This window comes from Vipera ursinii (assembly GCF_947247035.1).
Source record: "Vipera ursinii genome assembly, chromosome: 3".
Classification (NCBI taxonomy): Eukaryota; Metazoa; Chordata; class Lepidosauria; order Squamata; family Viperidae; genus Vipera; species Vipera ursinii.
Genome location: NC_139516.1, coordinates 206,960,568 through 206,987,147, shown reverse-complemented (window position 1 = coordinate 206,987,147; position 26,580 = coordinate 206,960,568). Strand labels below are relative to the sequence as shown.

Sequence of the window (26,580 nt, the reverse complement as noted above, 5' to 3'; positions counted from 1 at the left end):
TACACTACATATGTCTCAAGACGTCTTTAATACATTCTCCAGGAAATGCTTCAGAGAGGCTATTATCTCAATATTTCTTTCATTCCACTCAAGAGCCAAAATGCCAATTTAGACTGTGCATATCAAAAGCTGAATCTCATCAAAATGGGACCATGTCTAACGCCCAGTATGTTAAACCCTGGCTTGATTTTGTCAGGGTTTATAGAAAAAAAATCCCTACTGCTTAAACAACACATTGTAATATTTCAGAATAATGGTTTACAAAGAGTGGTGGGATTTGGCTGGTTCGCACCACTTCAGCAGAACCGGTAGCTAAGTTTTTTTGTTGCCCAGGCCCAGAACGGACTTCTGGAAGCGGCATCCACACAGAGAACCAGTTGTTCCCATATTCAAATCCCACCAGTGTTTACAGCTGCAACACCTAGATATAATCTAGGCCTGGATAATAAACCAATTTGAAATATAAATGTACTTAATCTAGACTCTTTTAATAGTGTAGCTTTATAGCTTTTGCCAATAAGATAATTGTAGCAAACTGGGAATAGAGATAATTTAAAACCTCCTAACCAGATCCCAGCCTAATGCTGGGAAAGATTGAGGGCAAGAGAAGAAGGGGAAGACAGAGAATGAGGTGGCTGGATGGAGTCACTGAAGCAGTAGGCGTGAGCCTAAATGGACTCCAGAAGATGGTAGAGGACAGGAAAGCCTGGAGAAACGTTGTCCATGGGGTCACAATGGGTCGGACACGACTTCGCAACTAACAACAATAAACCAGATCCCTCTTTTCAAGGGCTGCCCTTAAAAGTTATTTGAGATAAGTTGGCACTAATGTCATTCAACTTCTGGACCAACAATCTGTCTGGGAGTCCTTTCAGCCAGATCCTGAGGTCTTCTCATAGTGATGTGTTTTAAGCCAGAAGATCACAAAGATTGTCTGGCTGTCACTGTGGAAGAGTTAGCCGACTCTATGTCGTTGTCCAGGAGACATCTGAAAGTAAGATTCCTACCCTCTTTGGGGAGGTGACCCCAAAGAAGCTCTTCTCTTTAAAATGTAGCTGTGATGCCCCCCCAAAACAGAGAGTGTGACATATTATGGAACATGCCCTCTGAGACATATCAGGAAACCCCAGACATATCCAGTCCCATCATGTATGGGCTATGCCAGAGGTTCCCAACCTTTTGGGCATCGGGAACTGGTTACATGGAGAGAGGCTTTTATACGGACCGGAGGAAGTATGTGCTGCCTATATCCCATGAATGGAGCTTTGCTTGTTTGTGCTTGTTTGTGGAGTTGTTATGCAATTCCATCATGTATGGGCTATGTAAATAGTCTACCTTTGAATTTGCAAACAGAGCAAATAGTTTGATATCTGATCATTGAGAATGTAATTGCCTTGGTGGTGTGGTGGTTAAACTGCAGTATTGCAGGCAATCTCTGCGCAAGGCCTAGGGTTTGATCCTGATCGGACTCAAGGAGAAATTTCCTGACAGCAAGAACTATGAACCAATGGAGCAGCTTGCCTTCAGAAGTTGTGGATGTTCCATCATTGGAGGTTTTCAAGAAGAGGTTGTTCAGCAATTTGTCCGAAATGTTATTGGGTCTGCTGCTTGAGCAGGGGGTTGGACGAAAAGATCTCTAAGGTCCCTTCCAACGTCTGTTATTCTCAGGGCTTTTTTTTTCATAGAACGCCCAGAACGGAGTTCTGGCACCTTTTTTGGATGGAACCTTGTAGGGTAGGCAAGGTGGGTTGTATGACATGTGTGAGTTCTGGCACCTTTTTATTTTACAAAAAAAGCACTGGTTATTCTGTTAATCCATCCTTCCCAGGTCACTAAAATGAGGACCCAGATTGTTGGGGGGTAATATGCTGATATTTTAAACCACCCAGACGTTGCTGTTAAAGCACTACGGGGAAGTGTATAAGTCTAAGTGGTATGGCTATTGCTAATTGTGATGTGCTTCTTAACATTTTTGTCATAAGCTAAATAAATAATCCAGACAGAGCTAACCATCATAATTCATCATGCATTTCCACCTTTTTGCATTTGCAACTTGACATTGCAGGCAAGTATCAAAAGGTGACATCTTGAAGCATCTTTTGTTCCTTCACCCTCTCCACCTTCTTCTCTTTGAGGCCTGCAAATCCAGATTTAGAGCAATCCAAAGTTGTGTTTAGAAGTACACCCTAAACTCAATACCTTTTCATCCAGGTTTTCCTTTGAATTGTTAAATGATTAAATCTACAAGTGCCAAATTATTATTATTATTATTATTATTATTATTATTATTATTATTATTATTATTATTGTTGTTGTTGTTGTTGTTGTTGTTGTTGTTGTTGTTGTTGTTATTATTATTATTATTATTATTATTATTATTATTGTTGTTGTTATTATTATTATTATTATTATTATTATTATTATTATTATTATTATTATTATTATTATTATTCTGAGTCTTTTATTGGTGCCTCCAACTAAATGATAATAGAATACCTTACGCTAGCAGGTTTTCTTGATTTGGATAGTTCAAAACTGCAATACCTGTGGTCAAATTTAGGTAGCGTACACAAAATTGTACACAGTAACATCTTTCCTGAAAATGAAAAAAAAAATAATTGTAATGTAACACGTGCGAACAACCGCTTTAAATTTGATTATAAATATTTCGATTTTTGTAACACAGTTATAGAAGTCTGACGTACCTTACCCAATTCACTTCTCTCAGCTACTAATTTTTTACAGTCCTAATTCCAACTTAATTTCTGTCGATCTCATCTCATATTGGAGAGGTTCCTAAAGGGGTGTGTAGAAGTGCACTAATGTGTCTCTATTGTCCCTGTTCACGTTTTAGGGTTTTTTAAAATTATTATTATTATTTTGTTCATTCAAATTTGTAATTTTGGTTTGCTTGAAGAATAAATGAATGAATAAATAAATAAATGATTTCCAAATTCCCAGTCTGGCTATCAGACTGAAAGCTTGCCCAAAATATGTGTTTGTGTATGTGTATTGTCTAGCTGTATTAATATTTAATTACTATTGGCTGAGGTCTCTTTACCAAATTAATTCAAGTACTAATTTGGAAACTGTAATAAAATCTGATTTTATTATTAATGACAGTAAGATGGTTACCCAAGAGACAGTGGAATGGCTAAGTCCTCTATCACTTTAAGTGCCCTGTGCATCTGATGCTGCAACTTATGGTTAATCACCCAAAATGCTTCCTGGCTCCTGATTTGTTTAAGTTACATGAAATATATCTCTCATAAAAGAGAGTAGTGAGCATCAAGCTTGTTGAATCATTTTAAATAGACCGCATTTAATATCAGGATTTGCTGAACTGGATTGCAGTACTGTATTATTATTTTTGTTTTTGTGTTTGTGTCTTTGTTTGTGTGTGTGTTTGTGTGTGTGTGTGTGTGTACTTGTCTGCAAAAAAAGCTACAATTGTATCTTATGGTGTTGCTAGGACACCTAGTGGACAATGCTTAAAATATACAGCCTGGCACAAAACACAGTTTTTAAAAATCAGCTGCCGCGAATGCTGGAAGGTTTCCAGATTCTGAATAAGACTTTAGAATTTGATCTTGAAAGGGGAAAATGTTGCAACTTCATGCAAGATATGTTAACGGGAAATAGTTCTCACTGGTTTCAATGTTCTTTACTAATTGAACAGAGGTGCATAGAATTGCCACTTTATTTATCTATCATTAAACAAATTGTAAAGGGACGCGGTGGCTCAGTGGGTTAGGACGCTGAGCTTGTCGATCAGAAGGTCGGCAGTTTGGCGGGTCGAATCCCGAATGCCGCGTAACAGAGTGAGCGCCTGTTACTCGTCCCAGCTTCTGCCAACCTAGCAGTTCGAAAGTACGTAAAAATGCAAGTAAAAAAATAGGGACCACTACGGTGGGAAGGTAACAGCGTTCTGTGTGCCTTTGGTGTCTAGTCATGCCGGCCACATGACCACGGAGACATCCTTGGACAAGCGCTGGCTCTTCGGCTTTGAAATGGAGATGAGCACCGGCCCCTAGAGTCAGAAACGACTAGCATGCATGTGTGGGGAAAACTTTATGTTTACCTAAACAAATTGTGACTTCAGGTATCTTACAGCATTAAAAAATCTACAGTATAAAACCTATAACCCCCCCACCCCAATTATCGTTCACAAATGTTTCCTGAAATATTAATAAACATTGTAATTGACGGGTGTTGAAATGCAGACACCATTTTTAAATTTACAACTAAATTTGGTGAAGAGCCCTATAGATTTTGAAGCTTGGCACAAAAATGCAGCAACATGAAACGATGAATAGTGAATCCGGTTCTGAAAGAGAAAAATAACAAATAAAATAACGTCTGCCATTTTTCAATGTTTTGCTTAAAAAATAGGTCTACGTGCCCCATATAATTAGTTCAGCACAACTGCTCTTTAGCTATTCCTTCTAGTATCTCATCCTTTTTCATGCTTATGTTTGAGCTTAAAAAAAAAAGCACAGCTAGTTTAAGAGCTGTATCAAAGCAGTCACAATTTATGTGTTACCTCCCCAGGTTGATACAGAAACTTGAAAAAGGACCTGCTAATATAAAGAATAGCAGAGACATTCTGGGTCATACTCCTGCAACATCTGTCACACTTCTTTCAAGTTATTTCCAAAAATAATATTTATGTAGAAACCCGACATAGTAACACATTTCCTGCCAAACGTGCTACTACACTGAGGCTAGAAATAGCTAATTTCTCTCTTTACTGACACTTCTATTGTATAAATATTCTCGGTGGCTTGGAACCACCTTTATCCCTGATAGAAACTGCCGTAGAAAATATGTGATTGGTCACTCACTTTCCTACTAAGAGATGGAAAACTTGTATTTGAAAACCATTTAAAGGTATAGCTGTAAAAAAAAATCACAGACATACAATAGGGACACAAATTTGGTATCTATCCAACTTGAATAGGCAAAATTGCTTTATTTATCAAAGCCAGATGGAAGGATTTCTTTGGGGTCCTTGAAATTCTCTGAGCTTGGTTGTTTTCTTGCAGACTTTTCAATGCCCAGCTAGGTAACATCTTCAGTGCTAGGAGGATTTGTCCCTTCCACTGTAGAGTAGAGACCGTCAACATGAAGACAGTAATGTAGAGGCAGTAGAGTAGAGACCGTCAACCTGAAGACAGTAATGTAGAGGCAGTAGAGTGGAGACCGTCAACATGAAGACAGTAATGTAGAGACAGTAGAGTAGAGACCGTCAACATGAAGACAGTAATGTAGAGGCAGCAGAGTAGAGACCATCAACATGAAGACAGTAATGTAGAGACAGTAGAGTAGAGACCGTCAACATGAAGACAGTAATGTAGAGACAATAGAGTAGAGACCGTCAACATGAAGACAGTAATGTAGAGACAATAGAGTAGAGACCGTCAACATGAAGACAGTAATGTAGAGGCAGTAGAGTAGAGACCGTCAACATGAAGACAGTAATGTAGAGGCAGTAGAGTAGAGACCGTCAACATGAAGACAGACTTTCCTCATGTTCCTTGTAAAGTATCTCTGATAACGGGGGATGGAGTAAAGAACTTCTCCCACAAATTCTGTCAGCCAAACAGGTTGCTAGAGAAGAATGTGATCCCACACTGATTCCCAGCAATTCAGGATTTTACATGTTACTCTTCCCACCTTACTTTTTTTTATCTGTGGCAATCCTTTGTATTCACATGTATGTTTTTGTAAACAGACAAATCTATACATTCATTTATGTTCTTTTTTTAAAAAAAAGTCAGGGATGTCCAAGCTATGCTCAATGGAACAAGAGAATTGCTCCTGCAGTCCACTTGAAATGTTTCTGCCAGTTCAGCTTAGAAAGAGCTATTGTAAATAGGCCCAAGTCTCCACAGAAGAAGACACAAAAGCCCTGAGGAGAATTTCCAATCTTCTGTCCTCAACAGTCTCCTGTTCTTTTCCAATAATCTTCTCCCTTTGGTCCTTCAACAAAGACCTTTTAATCTGCTCTTTCAAAACCAGTAACTTTGCAGTTTCTACGGCTGTATATAAAGTCCAGCCACTTCAATTAGAAAAGATTAACAATGTTCCCTTTTTGGGGGGGGGGATGATTATCAAGAAGAAGGTATCCCCGTGAGAAAGGCACACAGCTGAAAATTGTTTCATGTACAAATGCTTTTGTCTGAGATTCACTTGTGTTCTTCAGTTGCTAAGTCAGGTCCAACCCTTCATGACCCAGGGACCATAGCAGGCCAGCCCCTGTGTTCTCCACTGTCTCCTAGAGTTTGCTCAAATTCATGTTCATTGTGTTCAGTGACACTATCTAACCATCTCATCCTCTGCTGTCCCCTTCTCCTTTTGCCTTCCATCTTTCCAACATCAGGGTCTTCTCCAAGGAGTCCTCCCTTCTCGTTAGGTGGCCAAAGTACTTGAGCTTCAGCTTCAGTATGTGACGGTTACTTTGGGCTATATTTATGTTAGAAACATGATGCAACTAAGATCCGTTCAAGAGGCTAAATTCAAGAGAAAGCAGAAGTAATTTTTACTTCTTGCTATATCCATCTCTGAACATCAAAATCATAGGCACTCCAAAAGCAAGGTTATGAAATAGTTCATCATATAGCTAGCAGCAAGCCACCACATACTGGTTAATGGATTCTAAGCCTTCAATCCTAAATTAAATCCAAATAATGATGATCTTACCGACATTGGAACAGAGTTTGGGGGAGTTATGTCATAGCTGTTATATGTTCACCTTGTGTGGGTGATCTTCCTTCCCTCGTTCTTATGCTTCCTTCAAAGGGAATTTCTGCTTTCCCTTGAGATCTGCAAGCAGAGACACAACTTCAGAGTGTTTCCAGAAAGAGGTCCCTGACTACTAGTCTTTCAAATAAGTCCACAGACCGTAGTGACTTCAGCCTTGTTATCTGAGCATAGTTACTGCTAGACTTCATGATTAGATACAGGTTCTCCTGCTTGAGCAGGGGGCTAGACTAAAACACCTCCATGATCCCTTCCAGCTTCTATTCTGTTCTGTTCTGTTCTGTTCTGTTCCATTCCATTCCATTTCGCTCCACTCCGCTCCATTCTATTCTATTCTATTCTATTCTATTCTATTCTATTCTATTCTATTCTATTCTATTCTATTCTGTTCTGTTCTGTTCTGTTCTGTTCTGTTCTGTTCTGTTCTGTTCTGTTCTGTTCTGTTCCGTTCCGTCCTGTTCTGTTCTGTTCTGTTCTGTTCTGTTCTGTTTTGTTCTATTTTCTGTTCTGTTCTACTCTAATTCTGTTCTATTCTATTCCACTTTACTGTACTCTACTCTAAAAGGTAAAGGTAAAGGTTCCCCCGCACATTCGTGCTAGTCGTTTCCAACTCTAGGGGGCAGTGCTCATCTCCGTTTCAAAGCCGAAGAGCCAGCACTTATCTGAGGACGTATCTATGGTCATGTGGCCAGCATGACTAGATGCCAAAGGTGCATGGAATGCTGTTTGGCAGGTCAAATCCCAAGTGCCGCATAACAGAGTGAGCACCTGTTACTCGTCCCAGTTTCTGCCAACCTACTCTACTCTACTCTACTCTACTCTACTCTACTCTACTCTACTCTACTCTACTCTAATTCTATTCTATTCTATTCTATTCTATTCTATTCTATTCTATTCTATTCTATTCTGTTCTGTTCTGTTCTGTTCTGTTCTGTTCTGTTCTAGTCTAAGTCTGTTCTATTCTATTCTATTCTATTCTATTCTATTCTATTCTATTCTATTCTATTCTATTCTATTCTATTCTATTCTATTCTATTCTTGTGTTTTCATATCTTTCTTATCCGATAGCTACAATAGACGGTGCCTCCTTTCCATGAAAATCAATTGTTCAATTTGAAAATGTCTGAGATGTCTCTCAGTGTAACAGAATATACTGAGAGTCCTTCAAAAAAAAAAAGTCAGGGCAAAGGGAAACCAAGGGAAATCATGTACCTTTGGAGAATCAGATCTGATACCCCCTTTATCTTCTTGGTGCTACCCTATTAAAATGGTGATTTCTTAGTTGAAGAATGTCAGTTACATTATTCTCATGTTTTTGTTTTCTCTCTCTCTCTTTTAAATCTCTTTTTCTCAGGCATGCATCTGCAGAAGAATTCCATATACTAAAGGGGAGAATAAAAAAAAGTTGTGTTATCCCTGGGATATAAGCGGAGATGCCTTTTGTAGGAAGATACGTGATCACTTCCATCTTGGCGCTCATTCTTCTCTGGGGTGGAGAGAAGATTACAGCTCACAGGGCAGGTATTGTTTGCAAGAAATGTTCATTTGAGTGGGGATCTTTAAAAAGGAGCTCTGAAAATTATAGCGGGCAATATGATTGGGAGTTTTCTCCACCACTTAATATTATTTTACCTATACAGGTGGTCCTCAATTTACAAGAATTCATTTAGTGACTGTTCAAAGTTACAGCAGCACTGGAAAAAGTGATCTATGACCATCTTTAACACTGTTGCAGCATCCCCAGGGTCACATGATCAAAATTCAGACAGTTGGCAACTGACACGCTCTTATGACGGTTGCAGTGTCCCTGGGGTCACGTGATCCCCTTCTGTGACCCTCCGACAAGCAAAGTCATTGGGGAAGCCAGATTCACTTAACAGCCATTTTCCTAACTTAACAACTGCAGTGATTCCCTTAACACCGGTGGCCAGAAAAGTCTGAAAATGGGGCAAAAGTCACTTCACAACTGTTCTGCTTAACAACAGAAATGTTGGGTTCAATTGCGGCTGTAAATCGAGGACTGAGTGGCCTCGCCATTATTTATTGCTCTTGAGACAACAAGATATGCCCTGCTTAGATCGGAAACATGGAAAAAAAACTGCTTGTTGTTTTTCATAAATTAAATTTCATTTCATTTTTTCATAAATCCCGCTTACAGGAGCCGAGTGAAAGAGGGTCTCTGCCACTTAAAAATGGAGAATAGCTTCCCACTTCAATGGAGTTGGAAAGGGACCTTGGAGGCCATCCAGTACAACCCCATACTGTGTGTAGCTCGGTGTGGCGGCCTCCTTACTAAATCATTCCAAAATACCGGTGTTTGAATCAAACCAATATCCAAACTGAATTGACGGAGTGCATTCGGCACATCAGATGCCTTCAGCGATTTGGTTCGAAGGGTTGTTTTGTAAAGGATGATTTGGTAAAATGGTTTTCAGGCCCATTTCACAGCCTGCCAAATTCTTCCAGTAGTTGTTGCTCAAAGTGAGATCTTCAGCAAGGCCTCTCTCATGAATAGCTGAGGAATAACTCCACTTAACGTGACAAGACTTGCTTTAGAACTCTGTGTGCGAATACCATTGTAGCTCTCACGTAAAAGCTACACAACCCTGGGCCTGCAAATGCAATTGTTGAAGCATTTTTGGGAATGACTAAAATTGTTCGCTTTAACCTTTGATACATATAGAGGTGAAGGATATGCACAATCTCAGTCATCACTAGCCAGACTTTGTCAAATGTGATAAAACTTTCATCCTGCTATACTTCTTTATTTAAATGGGCTGCCTGATTTTTGGGCAGTATAAAACAAAAGACAAATAAAATAGAATAATTCAAAGATCCGGTCAAAGAGATGTCCAGTGAAAAGAACACCTACACAGGTAGTCTCAACTTACGACCACAACTGAGCCCAAAATTTATGTTGTTAAGTGGGTTTTGCCTCATTTTACGACCTTTCTTGCTGTTAAGTGGATCACTGCAGTGGTTAGGTTAGTAACATGGTTGTTTAGTGTGAATCTGGCTTCCCCATTAACTCTGTTTGTCAGAAGGTCACAAAAAGTGATCCCATGACTCCAGGACATTGCAACTGTCAAAAATATGAGTCTGTTGCCAAGCGTCCAAGTTCTGATCATATGACCACGGGGATGCTACATCAGCTGTAAATGTGAAAAATGGTCATGGGTTACATTTTCAGCGCTGTTGTAACTTCAAATGGTCACTAAGCAAATAATTGTAAGTTGAGGACTATCTGTACTTCAAAAGCAACTTTTCTATCAGGACTTACCAACCAGTCTAGAAGGCCTAGAACAGGGGTAGGCAACTTGGCTCTTTTATGACTCGTGGACTTCAACTCCCAGAATTCCTGAGCCAGCCATGCTGAGGGAAAAGGCAAAGGTTTCCAAGCTGAGCCATGCTGACTCAGGAATTCTGGGAGTTGAAGTCCACGAGTCATAAAAGAGCCAAGGTTGCCTACCCCTGGCCTAGGCCTAGGCCGCTTTGTGACTCGTGGACTTCAACTCCCAGAATTCCTGAGCCAGCCATGCTGAGGCGAAAGGGAGAGGTTTCCAAGCTGAGCCATGCTGGCTCAGGAATTCCGGGAGTTGAAGTCCACAAGTCATAAAAGAGCCTTAGTAAGGCCACACCTAGAATACTGCATCCAATTTTGGTCACCACATTAGAAAACAAGATGTTGAGACTTTGGAAAAAAATGCATAGAAGAGCAACTAAGATGATTAAAGGCCTGGAGACTAAAACATATGAAGAACAGTTGCAGTATTTGGGACTGGCCAGTCTAGCTAAGCTTGTAAGCCGCCCTGAGTCTTCGGAGAAGGGCGGGATATAAATGGAATTAAAATAAAAATAAAAAAAAATAGAGAAAAGAACGACTGGGGGTGCCATGATAGCAGCATTCCAATATTTGAGGGGCTGCCACAAAGAAGAGGGGATCAATTTATTTTACAAAGCACCAGAAGACAAGAAACAACAGATGGCAACTAATCAAGGAGAGAAGCAACCTGGAATTAAGGAGAAACTTCCTAGCATTGAGGACAATTAACCATTGGAACAGCTGGCCTTCAGACATTGTGGGTACTTCATTACCGGAGGTTTTTAAGAAGAGACTGGACAGCCGCTTGTCTGAAATGGTATAAGGTCTCCTGCTTGAGCAGGGGGTTGGACTAGATGACCTCCAAGGTCCCCTTATAGCTGTATTCTGATTCTGATTCAGTAGAAATGGAATTCACACCCAGCTAAATCTACCATCTATTTTCTTTAAATACTCGCTTCTGAGGACATAGTCTGTAAACCCATGTTTGCCTACTTTATATGAGCTTGCACACAGAGGGAGAGAGAGGCTTCCTTTGGTAAAATAACAATTGTGAACCTTTTGTTCTCAGGGAATCCCCTACAATGCCAGGTTTTGCTCCCATCTCCTTTCGTGAAACCTTTTCCCTGGCGTTAAAGAAAGCCCTTCTCCAGACTAATGATTAATAAAATATAATGGCACTGGTTAAGAGAGAATAGGCAGAACTGTGCAAAGAGCGAGACTGGGTTGAAGGCAGACAATCTGATATGCCCAGGCATTTTTCAGCTTGTGGCGTTAAAGCTGGAAAGGAAGGCGGGAGAACAGAGCTTAGTCTGTTGGGAGTTTCTTTCTTTCTTTTTTTTTTTTTTAAAGTTGCCTGATAGACATGCAAACAGAGTAGACAAAAAGGGGCTGAGCCAAGACAGCCACCGTCGCAAGGGAGAGAGAAGGTGGGGGAGACGAAGTTTGCAAAGCACAGCCAAAAAGCTGCATTCGGAACTCGGTTTAGAAACCGCAATTAAGGCAGACCCTGTAAGAAACGATTTAGCAGGGAGAGAGAGAGAGAGAGGATCCGCCAGGTGAAAAATGTTCCATGCTTTGGAGAAACAGAGGTTTGCTAAGTCCTTTGCTCAGCTAGACTTTGCTATGTTGGACAGAGATGTCTATGAATGTTGCTGTTCTCCTGGCTCTCTTCCTCTCCCTTGCCTCAGGGGCTTCTCCCGTTTCCCTTGCAGGATGTAAGAACGTCCACTACGATCTGATCTTCCTGCTGGACACTTCCTCCAGCGTGGGCAAAGAAGATTTTGAGAAGGTCCGCCAATGGATAGCCCACCTGGTGGACACGTTTGAGATTGGACCAGACAAAACCCGCGTTGGGGTCGTCCGCTACAGTGACCACCCGACTACTGAGTTTGACCTGGGGAGTTATGGGACTCGACAAGAGGTCAAAAAAGCTGCCAAGGGCATCAAATACCTTGGGGGGAACACGAACACTGGCGATGCCTTGCAGTACATCAATAGTTACAGCTTTTCCGCACAGGCCGGCGGGAGGCCAGACAATGAAGCCATCAAGAAAGTAGCGATCCTCCTGACGGACGGCAGGAGCCAGGATTTTGTCTTGAGTCCTGCCTCGGCAGCGCACAAGGCCGGCATCCGGATTTTTGCAGTGGGGGTCGGAGATGCCCTTAAGGAAGAATTGGATGAAATTGCTTCTGAGCCAAAATCGGCCCACGTCTTCCATGTCTCTGATTACAACGCTATTGATAAGATACGGGAGAAGCTGAGAAGAAGGCTTTGCGAGAGTAAGTAAATAAACCAGGGACTAGCCACCGAGAAGCTGTAGAAGGTGAATGGGTTGGTTTAATAAAGAGTAAGCCTATGAATTTTAACTCGCTCTCAGTGCGGGAAAAGGGGCCGTGTTCTCAAAGGCCTCACCCGCAAAATTAAACCAGCCCTTAGTAAGTGTGTTGCAAGATTCACGCCTTGGTTATTTATGCTGAGTTTCCTTTCTATAGGGAAACAAACTGAAGTGTTGTCTATGGAGATTATCAATCAGCCAGGTCAGAGTTGTCCCCAAAAGGCCACTGGATTTTCTTTTTTTCTTTGAAAATGTTTTGCTTCTCACCCAAGAAGCTTCTTCAGCTCTGACTTTAGTTAGAACTGAAGAAGCTTCTTGGATGGGAAGCAAAACATTTTCAAAGAGGAAAAAAAAAAGCACCTTTGGGACAAACTGATGTCTTTTGCATCAAAGTTTGGAGAGAAATGTGCCACTAGTCATTGGCATTCTGAACTGGGAGAACCCAACTTAACTTTCTTTCCTGTCCTTTTAAGATTTCACCAGGATAAAGTTTGAGAAAATCTTCTGTGCGAGGCACTGAACAAAATATTGGCCAGATTTAGGGCCTGAGAGTTAAGTTGGCTGAAGGATAATCTTCATGAGGGTTCACTTCCAATATTATCCATTGATCATTTTTATGGAGAACGTTGTAATTTTTATTTATTTTTTTGTCTTCAAAAAGGAATAAGCACTAATGTGATAGAGTGACAGTTGAACAATAACACAAGTAGGATCCTGCAGTGTGTTTGCTCAGATGCTTCCGTTTGGGTAAAGTATGCATGAAATTAGAAGTTTGGAATGGAGATCTGAAGATAAAATAAGACAACCTTTACTGTTGTTTTTTTGAAGATGAGATCTTTGGTGTTGCATTTAGAAGAGCCAATAACACAGAGACACAGACACAGACACAGACACACACAGACACACACACACACACACACACACACACACACACCCCGAGCCTTTACATCATTTAGGGGCGTCTATCAGCTATACTTACAAAGTCAATATGGTAGCTGCAATGATACGATTGAAGTTCCGCTTAGTTTTTCTCTGTGCTGTGTCTTAACTGTTTGGTTAAAATTAATGTAGCACATAAAAAGTAGGTGGGGCTTTGTTCACACCAACGTAGCCACTGGCTTGATTGTTTTGACCCCACCCTGCAAACCACCTTGGTACCATGGATGAACAACCATGCAGCTCCACCAAATCTGTGGCAATTAGCTTGCTTTTTGGGACTCAGTCTACACGCTGTAGAAGTCTCCTAATTAATGGCGACCGGTGGAAGAGACATCTATCTCCAGGTTAGATCCTGGATATTCTGCAGCTAAGCAGTTGATTGACAGACTAACAGTTCTACTGTACTTGGACAACTGTTTTCCTCAATGCACTAATGGTTTGTGGTTTGACAGGCTGCCAATAAGGGAAGGATTAAAAAAATAATAATAAGTGTGAGTGTATGTGTGTATTTGCAGATGTTCATCCTCTTATATGGCATGTTCTGTGCTTTTGATCAATGTTCCTTTCAGTTTAATTGAGTGATCAACAGGTGGACAATTCATCAAATATTACTTGAACAGCATGTTATCCAGTTATCGTGGGGTTTTTCATTTTAATCAAAGTTAATATCTTTGCCTGGTATTTTTAAAAGCTGATAAGTCTTGAATCTGATTTTGTTTTATATGCCCTTTGCATTCTTTATAGTGATTAAGTTGGATTGTCTGGCTAGCTGATGACCCTTATTACTCTCCATAGGGCAGCACATTGCTTGTTTTAAAGCTGCGTGGTTATTGATGTTAGTTAAAATTCAGGGTTCATGTTCTGAACTCTTTAGCAGTAGTGGGATTCAACCAGATCACACCAGTTTGGCAGAACCAGTAGCTAATTTTTGTTGAGCTTGGTGAACTGGCTGAAGCTCTAGCTCTTTTTCTCAAGGCCCAGAACGGCCCTCCAGACAAAATGGATGCCGCTTCCAGAAGTCTGTTCTGGGCCTCAGAGGCCTGGAGGAGGCCTCCCAGGTCCAGAACAGCCCACTGGAAATGGGTGGATGCCACTTCTGGAAATCCGTTCTGGGCCTCAGAGGCCTGGAAGAGGCCTCCGAGGCCCAGAATGGCCTGCTGGAAGTGCATGGATGCCACTTCCAGAAGTCCATTCTGGGCCTCAGAGGCACAGGCTAAGAATGTTCTTCTGGAAGCGGTGTCCACGCAGAGAACTGGTGGTTTGTGTATTTGAATCCCACCACTCTTGCTTACTTCTACCCAAAGGCGAGGCTTCCTACTTTTCAAGCTATGTGAAAATCTCCAGATGTTACACAATGTTGAGTCTGGTTGACATTTTCATTTGATCGATGTCAGACTTTGCTGTGATCATGCATCACACTCTCTGTTGGAGTTTACAACTTGAAAGGAGGAAAACAATAACCTTCTAGGGGGACACCTGGCATTCCAGATGAAAGGAAAACTATTTTCTGTCCTCTCACACAACGATTCTGTCAAAAATAATGATAACTGTACTTGTAATGCAGCTTGGATGCAATACCACAAGACTTAGCTGTTTATCTTTTTCTCCCGAAAAGATTTGCAGCTTTTTTGAAAAAAAAAATCCTTAATGATATTACAGTCATTGCTTTGGAATAATCCCTTTCTTTCAAGAAATGATGTCCTCCCTCTGAACTGCCTTTGCCTTCAGTGACATTGTTGTTGTTGTTAGCTGCGAAGTCATGTCCAACCTATCATGACCCCATGGACCACGTTCCTCCAGGCCTTCCTGTCCTCTACCATCTTCTGGAGTCCATTTAGGCTCACGCCTACTGCTTCAGTGACTCCATCCAGCCACCTCCTTCTCTGTCGTCCCCTTCTTCTCTTGCCCTCAACCTTTCCCAGCATTAGGCTCTTCTCCAGTGAGTCCTTCCTTCTCATTAGGTGGCCAAAGGATTTGAGTTTCAACTTCAGGATCTGGCCTTCTAAAGAGCAGTCAGGGTTGATCTCCTCTAGGACTGACCGGTTTGATCGCCTTGCAGTCCAAGGGACTCGCAGGAGTCTTCTCCAGCACCATAGTTCAAAGGCCTCAATTCTTTGGTGCTCAGCCTTTCTTATGGTCCAGCTTTCACTGCCATACATTGCAAGTGAGAAGACCACAGCCTTGACTATACGCACTTTTGTTGACAGGGTGATGTCTCTGCTTTTTAGTGTGCTGTCTAGATTTGCCATGGCTTTCCACCCCAGGAGCAAGCGTCTTTTAATTTAACATTGATCAAAATCTGAATATGTCTTGTGGTATAGCATTCATTTTGTTTTTATGGGACTGAGTGAAAAAACAAACAAAAAAAACAAATCTGGTCCATTACTTCCTGAATATGAGAAATAATTTAATATTATCTCCACCAAAGCCAGGTAATACAGGTAGTCCTCAACGTATGACCACCGTTGAGGCCCAAATTTCTGTTGCTAACTGAAATATTGGTTGTGAACGTTTCCCCCATTTTATGACCTGTCTTTCTATAGTTGTTAAGTGAATCACTGCAGCTGTTAAGTCAGGAACAGGGTTGGTTAAGGGAATCCGGCTTCCCCATGGACTCTGCTTGTCAGAAGGTCACAAAAGGGGATCACGTGTCCCCGGGAGACTGCGACTGTCGTAAATATGAGACGGTTGCCAAGCATCCGAATTTTGATCACGTGATCATGGAGCTGGTACAGGGGTGGTAAGGGTGAAAAATGATCATAAGTCACTTTTTCTGTGTTGTAAGTTTGAAAAGTCACTAAATGAACTGTTGTAAGTGAAGGACTACTGGTATGTGTGCTCAGACTCATCTCTATGTGTGTATGTATGTCTCTGTGTGTGTGTGTGTACACGTGAAGTAATAATACCACTTTACAATGCCTTGGTAAGGCCACACCTGCATCCAGTTTTGGTCACCACAATGTAAAAAAGATGTTGAGACTCTAGAAAGAGTGCAGAGAAGAGCAACAAAGATGATCAGGGGACTGGAGGCTAAAACATATAAGGAATGGTTGCTGGAATTGGGTATGTCTACTTTAATGAAGAGAAGGATGAGGGGGTGACATGATAGCAGTGTTCCAGTATCTCTGGGGTTGCCATAAAGCAGAGGGAGTCAAGCTATTCTCCAAAGCACCTGAAGGCAGGAGAAGAAGCAACGGATGGAAACTGATCAAGGAGAGAAGCAGCCTGGAACTAAGGAGAAATTTCCTGACAGTTAGAACAATTAATCAGTGGAACAACCTGCCTCCAGAAGCTGTGGTTGCTCCAAAACTGGACGTTTTTAAGAAGAGACTGGACAGCCATTTGCCTGAAATGGTATAGGGCACTGATGGCAAACCTTTTAGAGACCGAGTGCCCAAACTGCAACCCAAAACCCACTTATGTATTATCGGGTGCCAGATGGGTGTGGCCCATTAGGTGGGTGTGGCCAATTGAGTGGGCGTGGCCCATTGGGTAGGCATGGCTGCAGTGGTAGCAGCAGACTGGGTTGGACTAAAAAGTTCAATCAATCAATTCCAACTTTGCAAGATCTTATTTTTTCCCGCGTGAAGTTGAAATTGATTGATTGATTGAACCTTTTTTTCATTTTTTTGCACACGGCAGTGGAGGCCTAAAGCAAAAAGGGTTTATAAAACTCAGCTGAAAGCCTAGGAGTAGGGCGAGGGCGCGCGTGCCCACAGAGAGGGCTCTGCGTGCCACCTGTGGCACGCGTGCCATAAGTTCGCCACCACGGGTATAGGGTTTCATGCCTGAGCAGAGGTTTGGACTACATAACCTCCAAAGTCCCTTCCAACTTTATTTTATATATGTGTGTGTACGTATGTATGGATAGGGGTTTATTTGTGTGTGGGTCTATGTACATAGCCTGCTGTGGATTGCTTTGCCTCTGTTAATTTATCACCTTCAGATTTTGTCAGTGCTTGATATTGCTATTGGTTGCAGTTCAACGGTTTTTGCTATCAGAGTTATTTAGTTCCACCATGACTTACGATTAGTGTTGTGGCTGCTGTGGCTGCCATATTTCTGATTTAGATGCTTCCGTTTTTATCGTGGCGCTTTGAAATATGCCTTTTAATGCCACACGTTGCCGTGCGTGTGGACAACTGGGAAATGTTACAAATGAGAAAAAAATACGGAGAGGAGGTTTTCCCATGTGGAGTGATTGGGGAATAATTGGTCTGGAGGCTCCTTGAGTTGCACTATACACGCATGCAACCAGAGAACATGGAAAATCAAGACATACAACCCAGGGTCACCCACATTTCTTTCTCTTGCAAAGGACTCTCCATTAGCAGCTTTATTGCTGTCTCAGTTGCAGAAAAAAAAAGAATTTCATAGATCAAGAACGGAGATAAAAAATATTCTTTTTTGAGCTGATATATAATAGCTTCTTTTAGAAAATGAGAAATAAAGAAATAAATAAATCTGCGCCCACTTCAGCAGTTGTTTTTATGGCTAGTTGAGGGAAAATGAACGATCTTTTGAAAACAATGCTTGACTTTAATATTCCTTCCACCCTTCCTCTCCCGCTCAGCCACCCACAATTCCAGAATCCGTGCCCTGTCAGAAACTGGATGGTTATTATGTATCTATTTATCTAGTGATTTATCGAGTTATTTCTCAGATACCGAGAAACAAAAACCCACACAAGTCTGGGGCTTCTCTAAAGACCTTTGTCTGTTTACCATGTCTCCGAATGGTTTTTCCTTTCCTGACCGTATTGCATCTTTCCAACGCTTTGAAGTCTATGAAAAACCTCCTCATTTTAGCTCACGCCAAAGGAATAGACGAGAATCTGGGAAAAGTATTTCTGCAATCCTGCCAGCTGTTTGGGTGTCGTAGGCACTAGATACTTTGATCTGTTTCCATTCAACTAGAAGTTATTTGCTCATTAAAGAGGCGAATTCCCAGGGCCCTTTTGGAAAAGCAAGTTAACATGCTCCCTTTTAAATTTCTCAGCCTGGAGGTTAATAGGGATGAGAAAAACTAACATCTCTATTGTGGGTGGTGTATAATAGTTTGTTATGGATGTGCCAAGTTTCTATGCTGAATCCCTCAGCAGTGCTACAAGTGTCTCATTGGCCTAGCTGAGATGTGTTGAAAGAAAAATCTTCATCAGGGTCCAGTCCAAGCCGGGAATAATCAAAATGGAGACTGCTTTAAAAAGAAGGTTGTAGTTTAGTGAAGAAGAGAGGGGGACAGAAAGATGGCTCTGGAAAAGACTGACCACATGTAGTAAGGAGTGGTGGGTTTTTATACCTTCTTGAGCTTTTGTTTGGAGTTGTTCCTGTGGCATGAACTTTGACCTGAGTCTGTGTCTTTCTGGTATTCTGATGGTGGTGGATTAATCCTATTATGTCCCAAAGGTCATATCCTGCTTCCCTGGAGCTGTGGCTGATGACTGTTAGGTTTTTGGTGTGAGGAATGGTTGATTCTAGAGATCTTTGTCTTTCTAATCCCAGCTTCCTGGCTCCAATCTTTCTGATAAGATGATCACATCTGCATTTCTAGAGACCTAGTTTCTGTTTGGGGCAGAGAGACTTGGGGGTGTGTGTGTGTTGGTTTCTTCCTTTAAGTTCTTTTGGAGAAATATATTCTGCTGTTTTAATATTCCCCAAAATATTTCTTTCTCTGGATGCTTTAGAAGTAGTCCTTGACAGATGACCTCAATGGTAATACAAAAGAGAAGTTCAAAAGTAATACTAGAAAGTATTCCCAAAAGTGCTTTTTCAAGGGACTTTCTTGTTGTTTCTTTGAAGACATTTTGCTTCTCATCCAAGAAGCTTCTTCAGCTCTGACTGGATGGTGGGGGAATGGAAGGATTTATACTCCTTGCAGACAGCTGGTAATTTGCATTCTTTTAGAGGGTCGTTGAGGCCACTTGGAGGCCTCAGGGTCACCTGAGTAGTGTAAATGGGCGTGGAGCCTTCTTGGCTGCAGGATGTTTTCTGCCCTGGGTCCAGAGTTACAGGTATTTTTTTTACAACTTCTTTGCTTAATGACTGTTCAAAGTTACAATGTCACTGACAAAAGTGACTTACAAACATTTTTTTCACACTTCAAACTGTTGCAGCATCTCCAAGACCACATGCTCAAAATTTGGGTGTTGGGCAACTAGCCTGTATTTATGACGGTGGCATGTCCCTGGGTCATGTGATCACTTTTCGCAAAGTCCCCGGAGAAGCCAGATTCAATTAAAAAAACATGTTAGCAACTTAACAATTGCAACGAACTGTGGCAAGACAGGTCGTATAAAATGGGGCGAAACCCACTTGACACCTGTCTTGCTTAGCAATGGAAATTTTGGACTCCATTGTGCTCGCAAGTCAAGGACTACCTGTGTAGCAAGAAAAATAAGAATGCGTCATAAGATCATTTAAAAATAAACCCTAACTTTATTTTTCCTCCCCAAATAGGTCTACGTTTAATGTTGCTGAAGGTGGCGTATACATACAGCATTCTCAGCTTGATGCTAGAACACCGAAGGGATTTGTTGCTTGTGGCCATGAGAGAAATTAGCTTGTCTTTTTATAGTTTCAGCTAGAGGGGGAACCCCACCCCACAAAGTTATTTTGGTAAACACAGGTTACTTTGGGGAAATGGGATTCGTCCTTTCATAAAATGCAAACATCACAGGACTTGGGACCACAGAAGCAAACAAATCTGCTATTCGTAAGGGGAGGTTCAGCTAACCACTGAAGCAGATAGTTACCCTAGTTTTTAAATACCAAGGAAAGGTTCTTGCAACAAATTAGAGGTGGCAAACTGTGGCCTTTGGATCCACCTTTTTGTGGTCTCTGAACCCCTCCAAGACTAGAGATGTCTATTAGGTTCCCACCATTTCAAATTGGAAGGCAAAGAACAGAGGGCTCAAAAAAGGATGAGCCACAGGGGAGGGACAGAAAAAGGAAGAATTCCAGCTACCGAAAATTGTCACTTCTTGTTATAATGTTTAGTGTTTGCAAAAAAATTAAAAAAATAAACTATTTTTCCTTCACATTTGTGAGCCCAGGTTTCCCATACAAGTAGCCATCAACTTACAACCATTCATGCAGTGACTGTTCGAAGTTACAATTGCACTGGAAAAAGTGGCTTATAAATTTTTCACCCTTACAGCCGTTGCAGCATCCCTCATGGTCATATGATAAAAATGTGGATTTTTGGCAACTGGCTCCTATTTAGGAAAGTTGCAGTGTCCTGGGGTTATGTGATCTCCTTTTGTGATTTTCTGACAAGCAATCAATCAATGGGAAAGCCAGATTCAGTTTACAATAGGGTAATAATATAATACCCTACAACAGGGATCTTCAAACTTGACCCTTTGATGACTTGTGGACTTCAAGTCCCAGAATTCCTCAGCCAGCACACTGGCTGAGGAATTCTGGGAGTTGAAGTCCACAAGTCATAAAAGGGCCAAGTTTGAAGACCCACGCCCTACAATATCATACCCTATTTTACAATAAGGTGAAAATATTATACCCTACTAACTTAATAACCGTGGCAAAAAATGGTCATAATTCACTTAGCAACAGAAATTTTGGGGTCAATTGAGGTCATACATCAAGTCAAGCTGTATTTGATTTAGAAGTCTCAGCGTTTTAGGCTAGCTGAGGATTGTTTGTTGTTGTTGTTGTTTAAAAAAGCAATAGAGAAGCATTTTCATATTGCTGTCTTGAAAATTGCATGGGTGTTTCTATGGAATAATCAAGGTCCATGACTTTTTTTTAAATCTCATTTATATCCTGCCCTTCTCTGAAGACTCAGGGCGGCTTACAATTTAAAGCACAAATCAATGTGCTTAGCAATAGCCTTCATTCTATGTATATGCCTGCTTATTAGGGCTTTCGGCTTGAGGGAAACATTAAGATTTAGCTGAGCTACATATTACTTTGAGGAGTATAGCTTTCCCCAAGTTCAACTATCCAAATATGAACAGAATAACAGAACTGGAAGGGATCATGGAGGTCTTCTAGTCAAACCCCCTGCTCAAGCAGGAGAGCCTATACCATTTCAGACAAACAGCAGTCCAATCTCTTCTTAAAACCTCCAGTGTTGGAGCATTCACCACTTCTGGAGGCAGGTTGTTCCACTGATTTAATTGTCCCAACAGTCAGGAAATTCCTCCTTAGTTCTAGGTTGCTTCTCTCCTTGATTAATTTCCATCCGTTGCTTCTCCTCCTGCCTTCAGGGGCTTTGGAGGACAAGACAATTAATTCATGTGCATGCTGTTTTTCATTTTTGTTCCATGTTTTAGTTTTAATATCCTCCTGTTTATTGGAGTTCAGTCTTCTGAGACCACTTTTGGGCCCTGTTGTTTTTTTTTCCCTGTTCAAATATGATCTGGCAAGAAAGCAAAGTTGATTATTAAAAAAAAAAGGAAACGCCATGACCACACGCACACATTGTTTTTCACACTGATTTCTTAGCCCCCAGCATTCCAACTCCCCTTATGTGAGTCTAGACTCGTAACTCTACCACTCTATTTATTCAGTAATTTCTAGTGAATCAGGGTATCCAAGCAGCCGGAGGATGTGGTCAAAGGGACTGGGGGAGGTGGGAATCCTCTCCAGCAGTTTAGAAAGCAAGACATGTATTTACATAGACAGCGACAAACAAAGCTGGAGACTTTCTTTGTAGTGGAGGAGGAATCCAGCTTGTTGAAAGAAAAATCTTCATCAGGGTCCAGTCCAAGCTGAGAATAAACAAACATGGAGATTGCTTGAGAAAGAAGGTTGTAGTTTATTGAAGAGGAGAGACAGACAGAAAGATGGCTCTGGGGAAAAAAACTGACCACATGTAGTGGGGTTTTATACCTCCTTGGGCTTTTGTTTGGAGTTGTTCCTGTGGCATGAATTTTGACCTGAGTCTGAGTGTGCCTTTCTAGTATTCTGAGGGTGGTGGGTTAATCCTATTATGTCCCAAAGGTCATATCCTGCTTTCCTGGGGCTGTGGCTGATGATTGTTGGATTTTTTGGTGTGAGGGATTGTTGATTCCAGGAATCTTTGTCTTTCTAATCCAAGCTTTCTGGCCCCAGTCTTTCTGACAAGACGATCACATCTACATTTCTGCAAACCTGGTTTCTGTTTGGGGAAGAGAGACTTGCGTGTTTGCGTGTGCATGTGTTGGTTTCTGTCTTTAAGATTCTTTGGGGAAATATATACTGCCTTTTTAATATTTCCCCAAACGTTTCTTTCTCTGGATTCTTCCCACTGTCACATAAAGTAATGGGAAGAATCCAAAGAAAGAAATGTTTTGGGAAATATTAAAAAGGCAGTATATATTAAAAAATATATTAAAAATATTAAAAATCCAGCGGCTGCAGGCTCAGAAGCTCTGAAATGATGGTTTGTTGCAATATACAGGTGGGTTGGTGGGTGGAGAGCAAGGTTTTTACTTTCCACTGGGTTGATGAAGCAAATCTAAATTCGCACAGACCTAACAAGCCCTCAATAGAGCTGTGCAAACATTTACTTAGCAGGTAAAAGGTAAAGGTAAAGGTTCCCCCGCACATGCGTGCTAGTCGTTTCCAACTCTAGGGGCCGGTGCTCATCTCCGTTTCAAAGCCGAAGAGCCAGTGCTTGTCCGAGGATGTCTCCGTGGTCATGTGGCCGGCATGACTAGACACCAAAGGCGCATGGAACGCTGTTACCTTCCCACCGTAGTGGTCCCTATTTTTCTACTTGCATTTTTATGTGCTTTCGAACTGCTAGGTTGGCAGAAGCTGGGACGAGTAACAGGCGCTCACTCTGCTACGCGGCACTCGGGATTCGACCCGCCAAACTGCCGACCTTCTGATCAACAAGCTCAGCGTCCTAACCCACTGAGCCACCGAAAAAGGCTCAGGAGATCTCAGGATTGAAGCTAGTGAGGGAAAAATAAAAGCTACGCATTAAGCAAAGATGTCCACCTTCCAAGCTGGGGAAAGAATAGCCAAGAGGCTATTGATATTTGAAAAGTGGGCAGAAAACCCCTAGAATTGTTAAAGGTTTAAAGGCAGAGGATTTGGTTCCCACAAATTGACCTTCTGCACGCTTACCACTCCTTTTGCAGCCACAATAAAAGCTATTTATTTAGCCCTGCTATGCATTTGAGCTTGGCGCATTTAGTTATTGAGTGGGGAATTGAATTCTCGAGGGAAGCGTTATTTCTAGACCTGACAGCACGGCATTGTTCATTGTGCTGGGGTGTTAAACGGAGAACAACAGAAGGCAAGTTATAGGATGGCGCTTGCAAATGGAAACGGAAGAGATCTGTAATCAAATTAAACCATGAACTCGTGAGTACCCCGTGGCAAACATGCTAGCAATTTGCGGCTGTAGAATAAGAAAACCCCCTTGTACATTGTGGGAATAAATATTGGAGAAAGTGCCGATAAATGCACTCGCTAATGATGAACTTTTTCTACCCACTCTCCTACGGAACGGTAATAGGCACCACTGTGAAAGGATTAGGAATGGAGGCAGCGGCCGAGGGACTCCATGACTGATCCTCTCTTTCTCCATGAGTTGGGAAGACAGAGGTCTTTCTTCCAAGCTTTCCTCCTATAGGAAGAACAGAGTCCATCCTCCTTCCCTCTCCTGCCTCTTTCCTTCCTCCTTCCTTCCTACTCATTTCCCTTCCACCCTCCTTCATTCCTCCTTGTTTCCCTTCTCCCTCTCTCTCATTCTCCCTCCCTCCCTCCCTTCCATCCTTCCTTCCTTCCATCCTTCCTCCCTCCTCCCTCCCTTCCATCCTTCCTTCCTTCCTCCCTTCCTCCCTTCCTTCCTTCCTTCCTCCTTCCCTCCCTCCCTCCCTTCCTCCCTTCCTCCCTTCCTCCCTTCCTTCCTCCCTTCTCCCTCCCTTCCATCCATCCATCCTTCCTTCCTCCCTCCCTTCCATCCTCCCTTCCTCCCTCCCTCCCTCCCTCCCTCCCTCCCTTCCTTCCTTCCTTCCTTCCTTCCTTCCTTCCTTCCTCCCTTCCTCCCTCTTCCCTCCCTTCCATCCTTCCCTCCCTCCCTCCCTCTTTTCTTCCTTCCTTCCTTCCTTCCTTCCTTCCTTCCTTCCTTCCTTCCTTCCTTCCTTCCATCCTTCCCTCCCTCCCTCGCTTCCTCCCTTCCTTCCTCCCTTCTTTTCTTCCTCCCTTCCTTCCTTCCATCCTTCCTACCTTCTCTCCTTTCCTTTCACTATTTTTCCTGTTACCCTAAGGCAGAAAACTTGGAAATGAAGGCTATTAGGACCCAGGTTTTTGTTTTGTTTTTAAAGTAAACCTCTCCGCAAATAACGTTTTGCAATATACATTTCTCTACTATGAGCACCTTTTAAAGGAACCTCATTTCACTTTATGTATGCAATTTTCAGAAACAGGTTCCTTTTAATACTTTTCCATAAATGTAATTTTTTTATCTCTCTCTCAATCTTTCTCTCTCTCCATGAACGCCAAAGAGAAAGGTAGATATCACATACCAAAGTTATTAAGTTCTGTAACACTTACAAATAGGTGTTACATTCCTCCCTTTTTATTAGTTAGCAATGCTTTTGCTCTTTTTCTGCTTTTCCCAGAGACTACATGCTAATAACACATTCATTCATTAATCATATATCTGTTCCTTCAACTTCTCCATACATCCAATAAGTGCTTCGCCCAATCTTGAAAAATGAACTTGTCGGAGGAAAGTACATTTTCATATCTCATTCCACCTTTGCATTTAGGAGCTCTCTTGGAGACATTCACCCTGCAAGATTAAATAGTGAGGGGTCCTTGATGCCCTCTGACCTTGTTGTTTTCTTGCAGACATTTCATTACCCAAAGTAGGTAACATCAACAGTGCACTGATAATGTTACCCAGTGCTTTTTTTGTAAAAAGAAAAAGGTGCTGGAACTCACACACGTCATACAACCCACCTTGCCTACCCTACAAGGTTCCATCCAAAAAAGGTGCCGGAACTCCGTTCTGAGCATTCTATGAGAAAAAAAAGCCCTGATGTTACCTAGTTGGAGAAATTAAACATCTGCAAGAAAACAACCAAGGTCAGAGAACACAAGACCCCACAGTCCTCCTCATCCTCTTTCTCCTCCTCCTCCTTCTCCTCCTCCACCTCTCTTCTTGATTGTCTATCTGGTGCCTAGTTTAAATATTCTTCTTTACTGATATTAAATGCACCCGTGAACATGTGGTACACCATTAGTCAGTAAATAGTGCCATCGTGTCACAGCTGCAAAACATAGTAGCCCAGAGTTATTTGATGGTAGTAAATCTTTGTCCGAGAATCAGGGTGGTTTCTTTCTTGACATGGACTAAGTTGGTGGGTCTCACGGAACTTTGGCTTTGACACCTGAAACATGGTTGCCAAAAGTCTGGCCTTGGAAAAGGAACGAAGGCAAAAGGAAATTCTACATGAAGCTCAGTAGTGGGTTAGGACGCTGAGGCTGTCGATCAGAAGGTCAGCAGTTTGGCGGGTTGAATCCCGAGTGCCACATAACAGAGTAAGCGCCTGTTTACTCGTCCCAGCTTCTGCCAACCTAGCAGTTCGAAAGCACGTAAAAAAATGCAAGTAGAAAAATAGGGACCACTACGGTGGGAAGGTAACAGTGTTCTGTGCACCTTTGGTGTCCAGTCATGCCGGCCACATGACCACGGAGACGTCCTTGGACAAGCGCTGGCTCTTCGGCTTTGAAACGGAGATGAGCACCGGCCCCTAGAATTGGAAATGACTAGGATGCATGTGCGGGGGAACCTTTACCTTTTACCTAGCAATTTTTGTGGGAGCACGTGACCTGGCCAGGCACGTGCAGTTACCAACTCTTGGGAATAAGACTGAGAAAAAAATGTGCATTCTTTACCCACAAGGTATCTTAACTGCTGCGTATGTGATGACATTTAGGATCAGGTGAGATCCTGCATTTTTGCAGATTTGCCAAGGCCACTTTTCCAAGTATTATTTCCCCTCCCCCACCCCACCCCGTCATCTGTCTAAAAGCTTCAAACCTTTTTCTCATTCTTATAAAAGTAAGGAACAAATAGTGCCTCTGAAATGTTTTCCTGTCAATTCGTGTAGATCTCCAGTTGTTCAGAAAAATGGAATATAGAATTGTCGAGTCACACCCCAATCCTGCTTGTTATGGTTCCTAGTTTTCTCCATTAGCTCCCTTGAGTCCACCTTTTTTGACCAGTTTTTTTTTTTTAATAGTTCAGAGGAATTAAT

The 26,580-nt window shown here is 41.9% G+C and overlaps 2 protein-coding genes across 2 annotated transcripts in view; one reads left to right on the top strand and one right to left on the bottom strand.

Annotated features, from left to right (window-relative positions):
• Positions 1 to 26,580, bottom strand: part of LOC310638764 (proto-oncogene Mas-like) — a 481,088-nt gene that overhangs the window by 308,225 nt on the left and 146,283 nt on the right. The window lies entirely within an intron of this gene.
• COL22A1 (collagen type XXII alpha 1 chain) overlaps positions 8,196 to 26,580 on the top strand; it is a gene marked incomplete at both ends in the record, with an annotated part of 168,582 nt that continues 150,197 nt past the window's right edge. Inside the window, 2 exons of the mRNA XM_083358189.1 lie at positions 8,196 to 8,283; positions 11,797 to 12,363. Coding sequence (XP_083214315.1) covers positions 8,196 to 8,283; positions 11,797 to 12,363 — 655 coding nt within the window. The remainder of the gene's footprint in view (positions 8,284 to 11,796; positions 12,364 to 26,580) is intronic.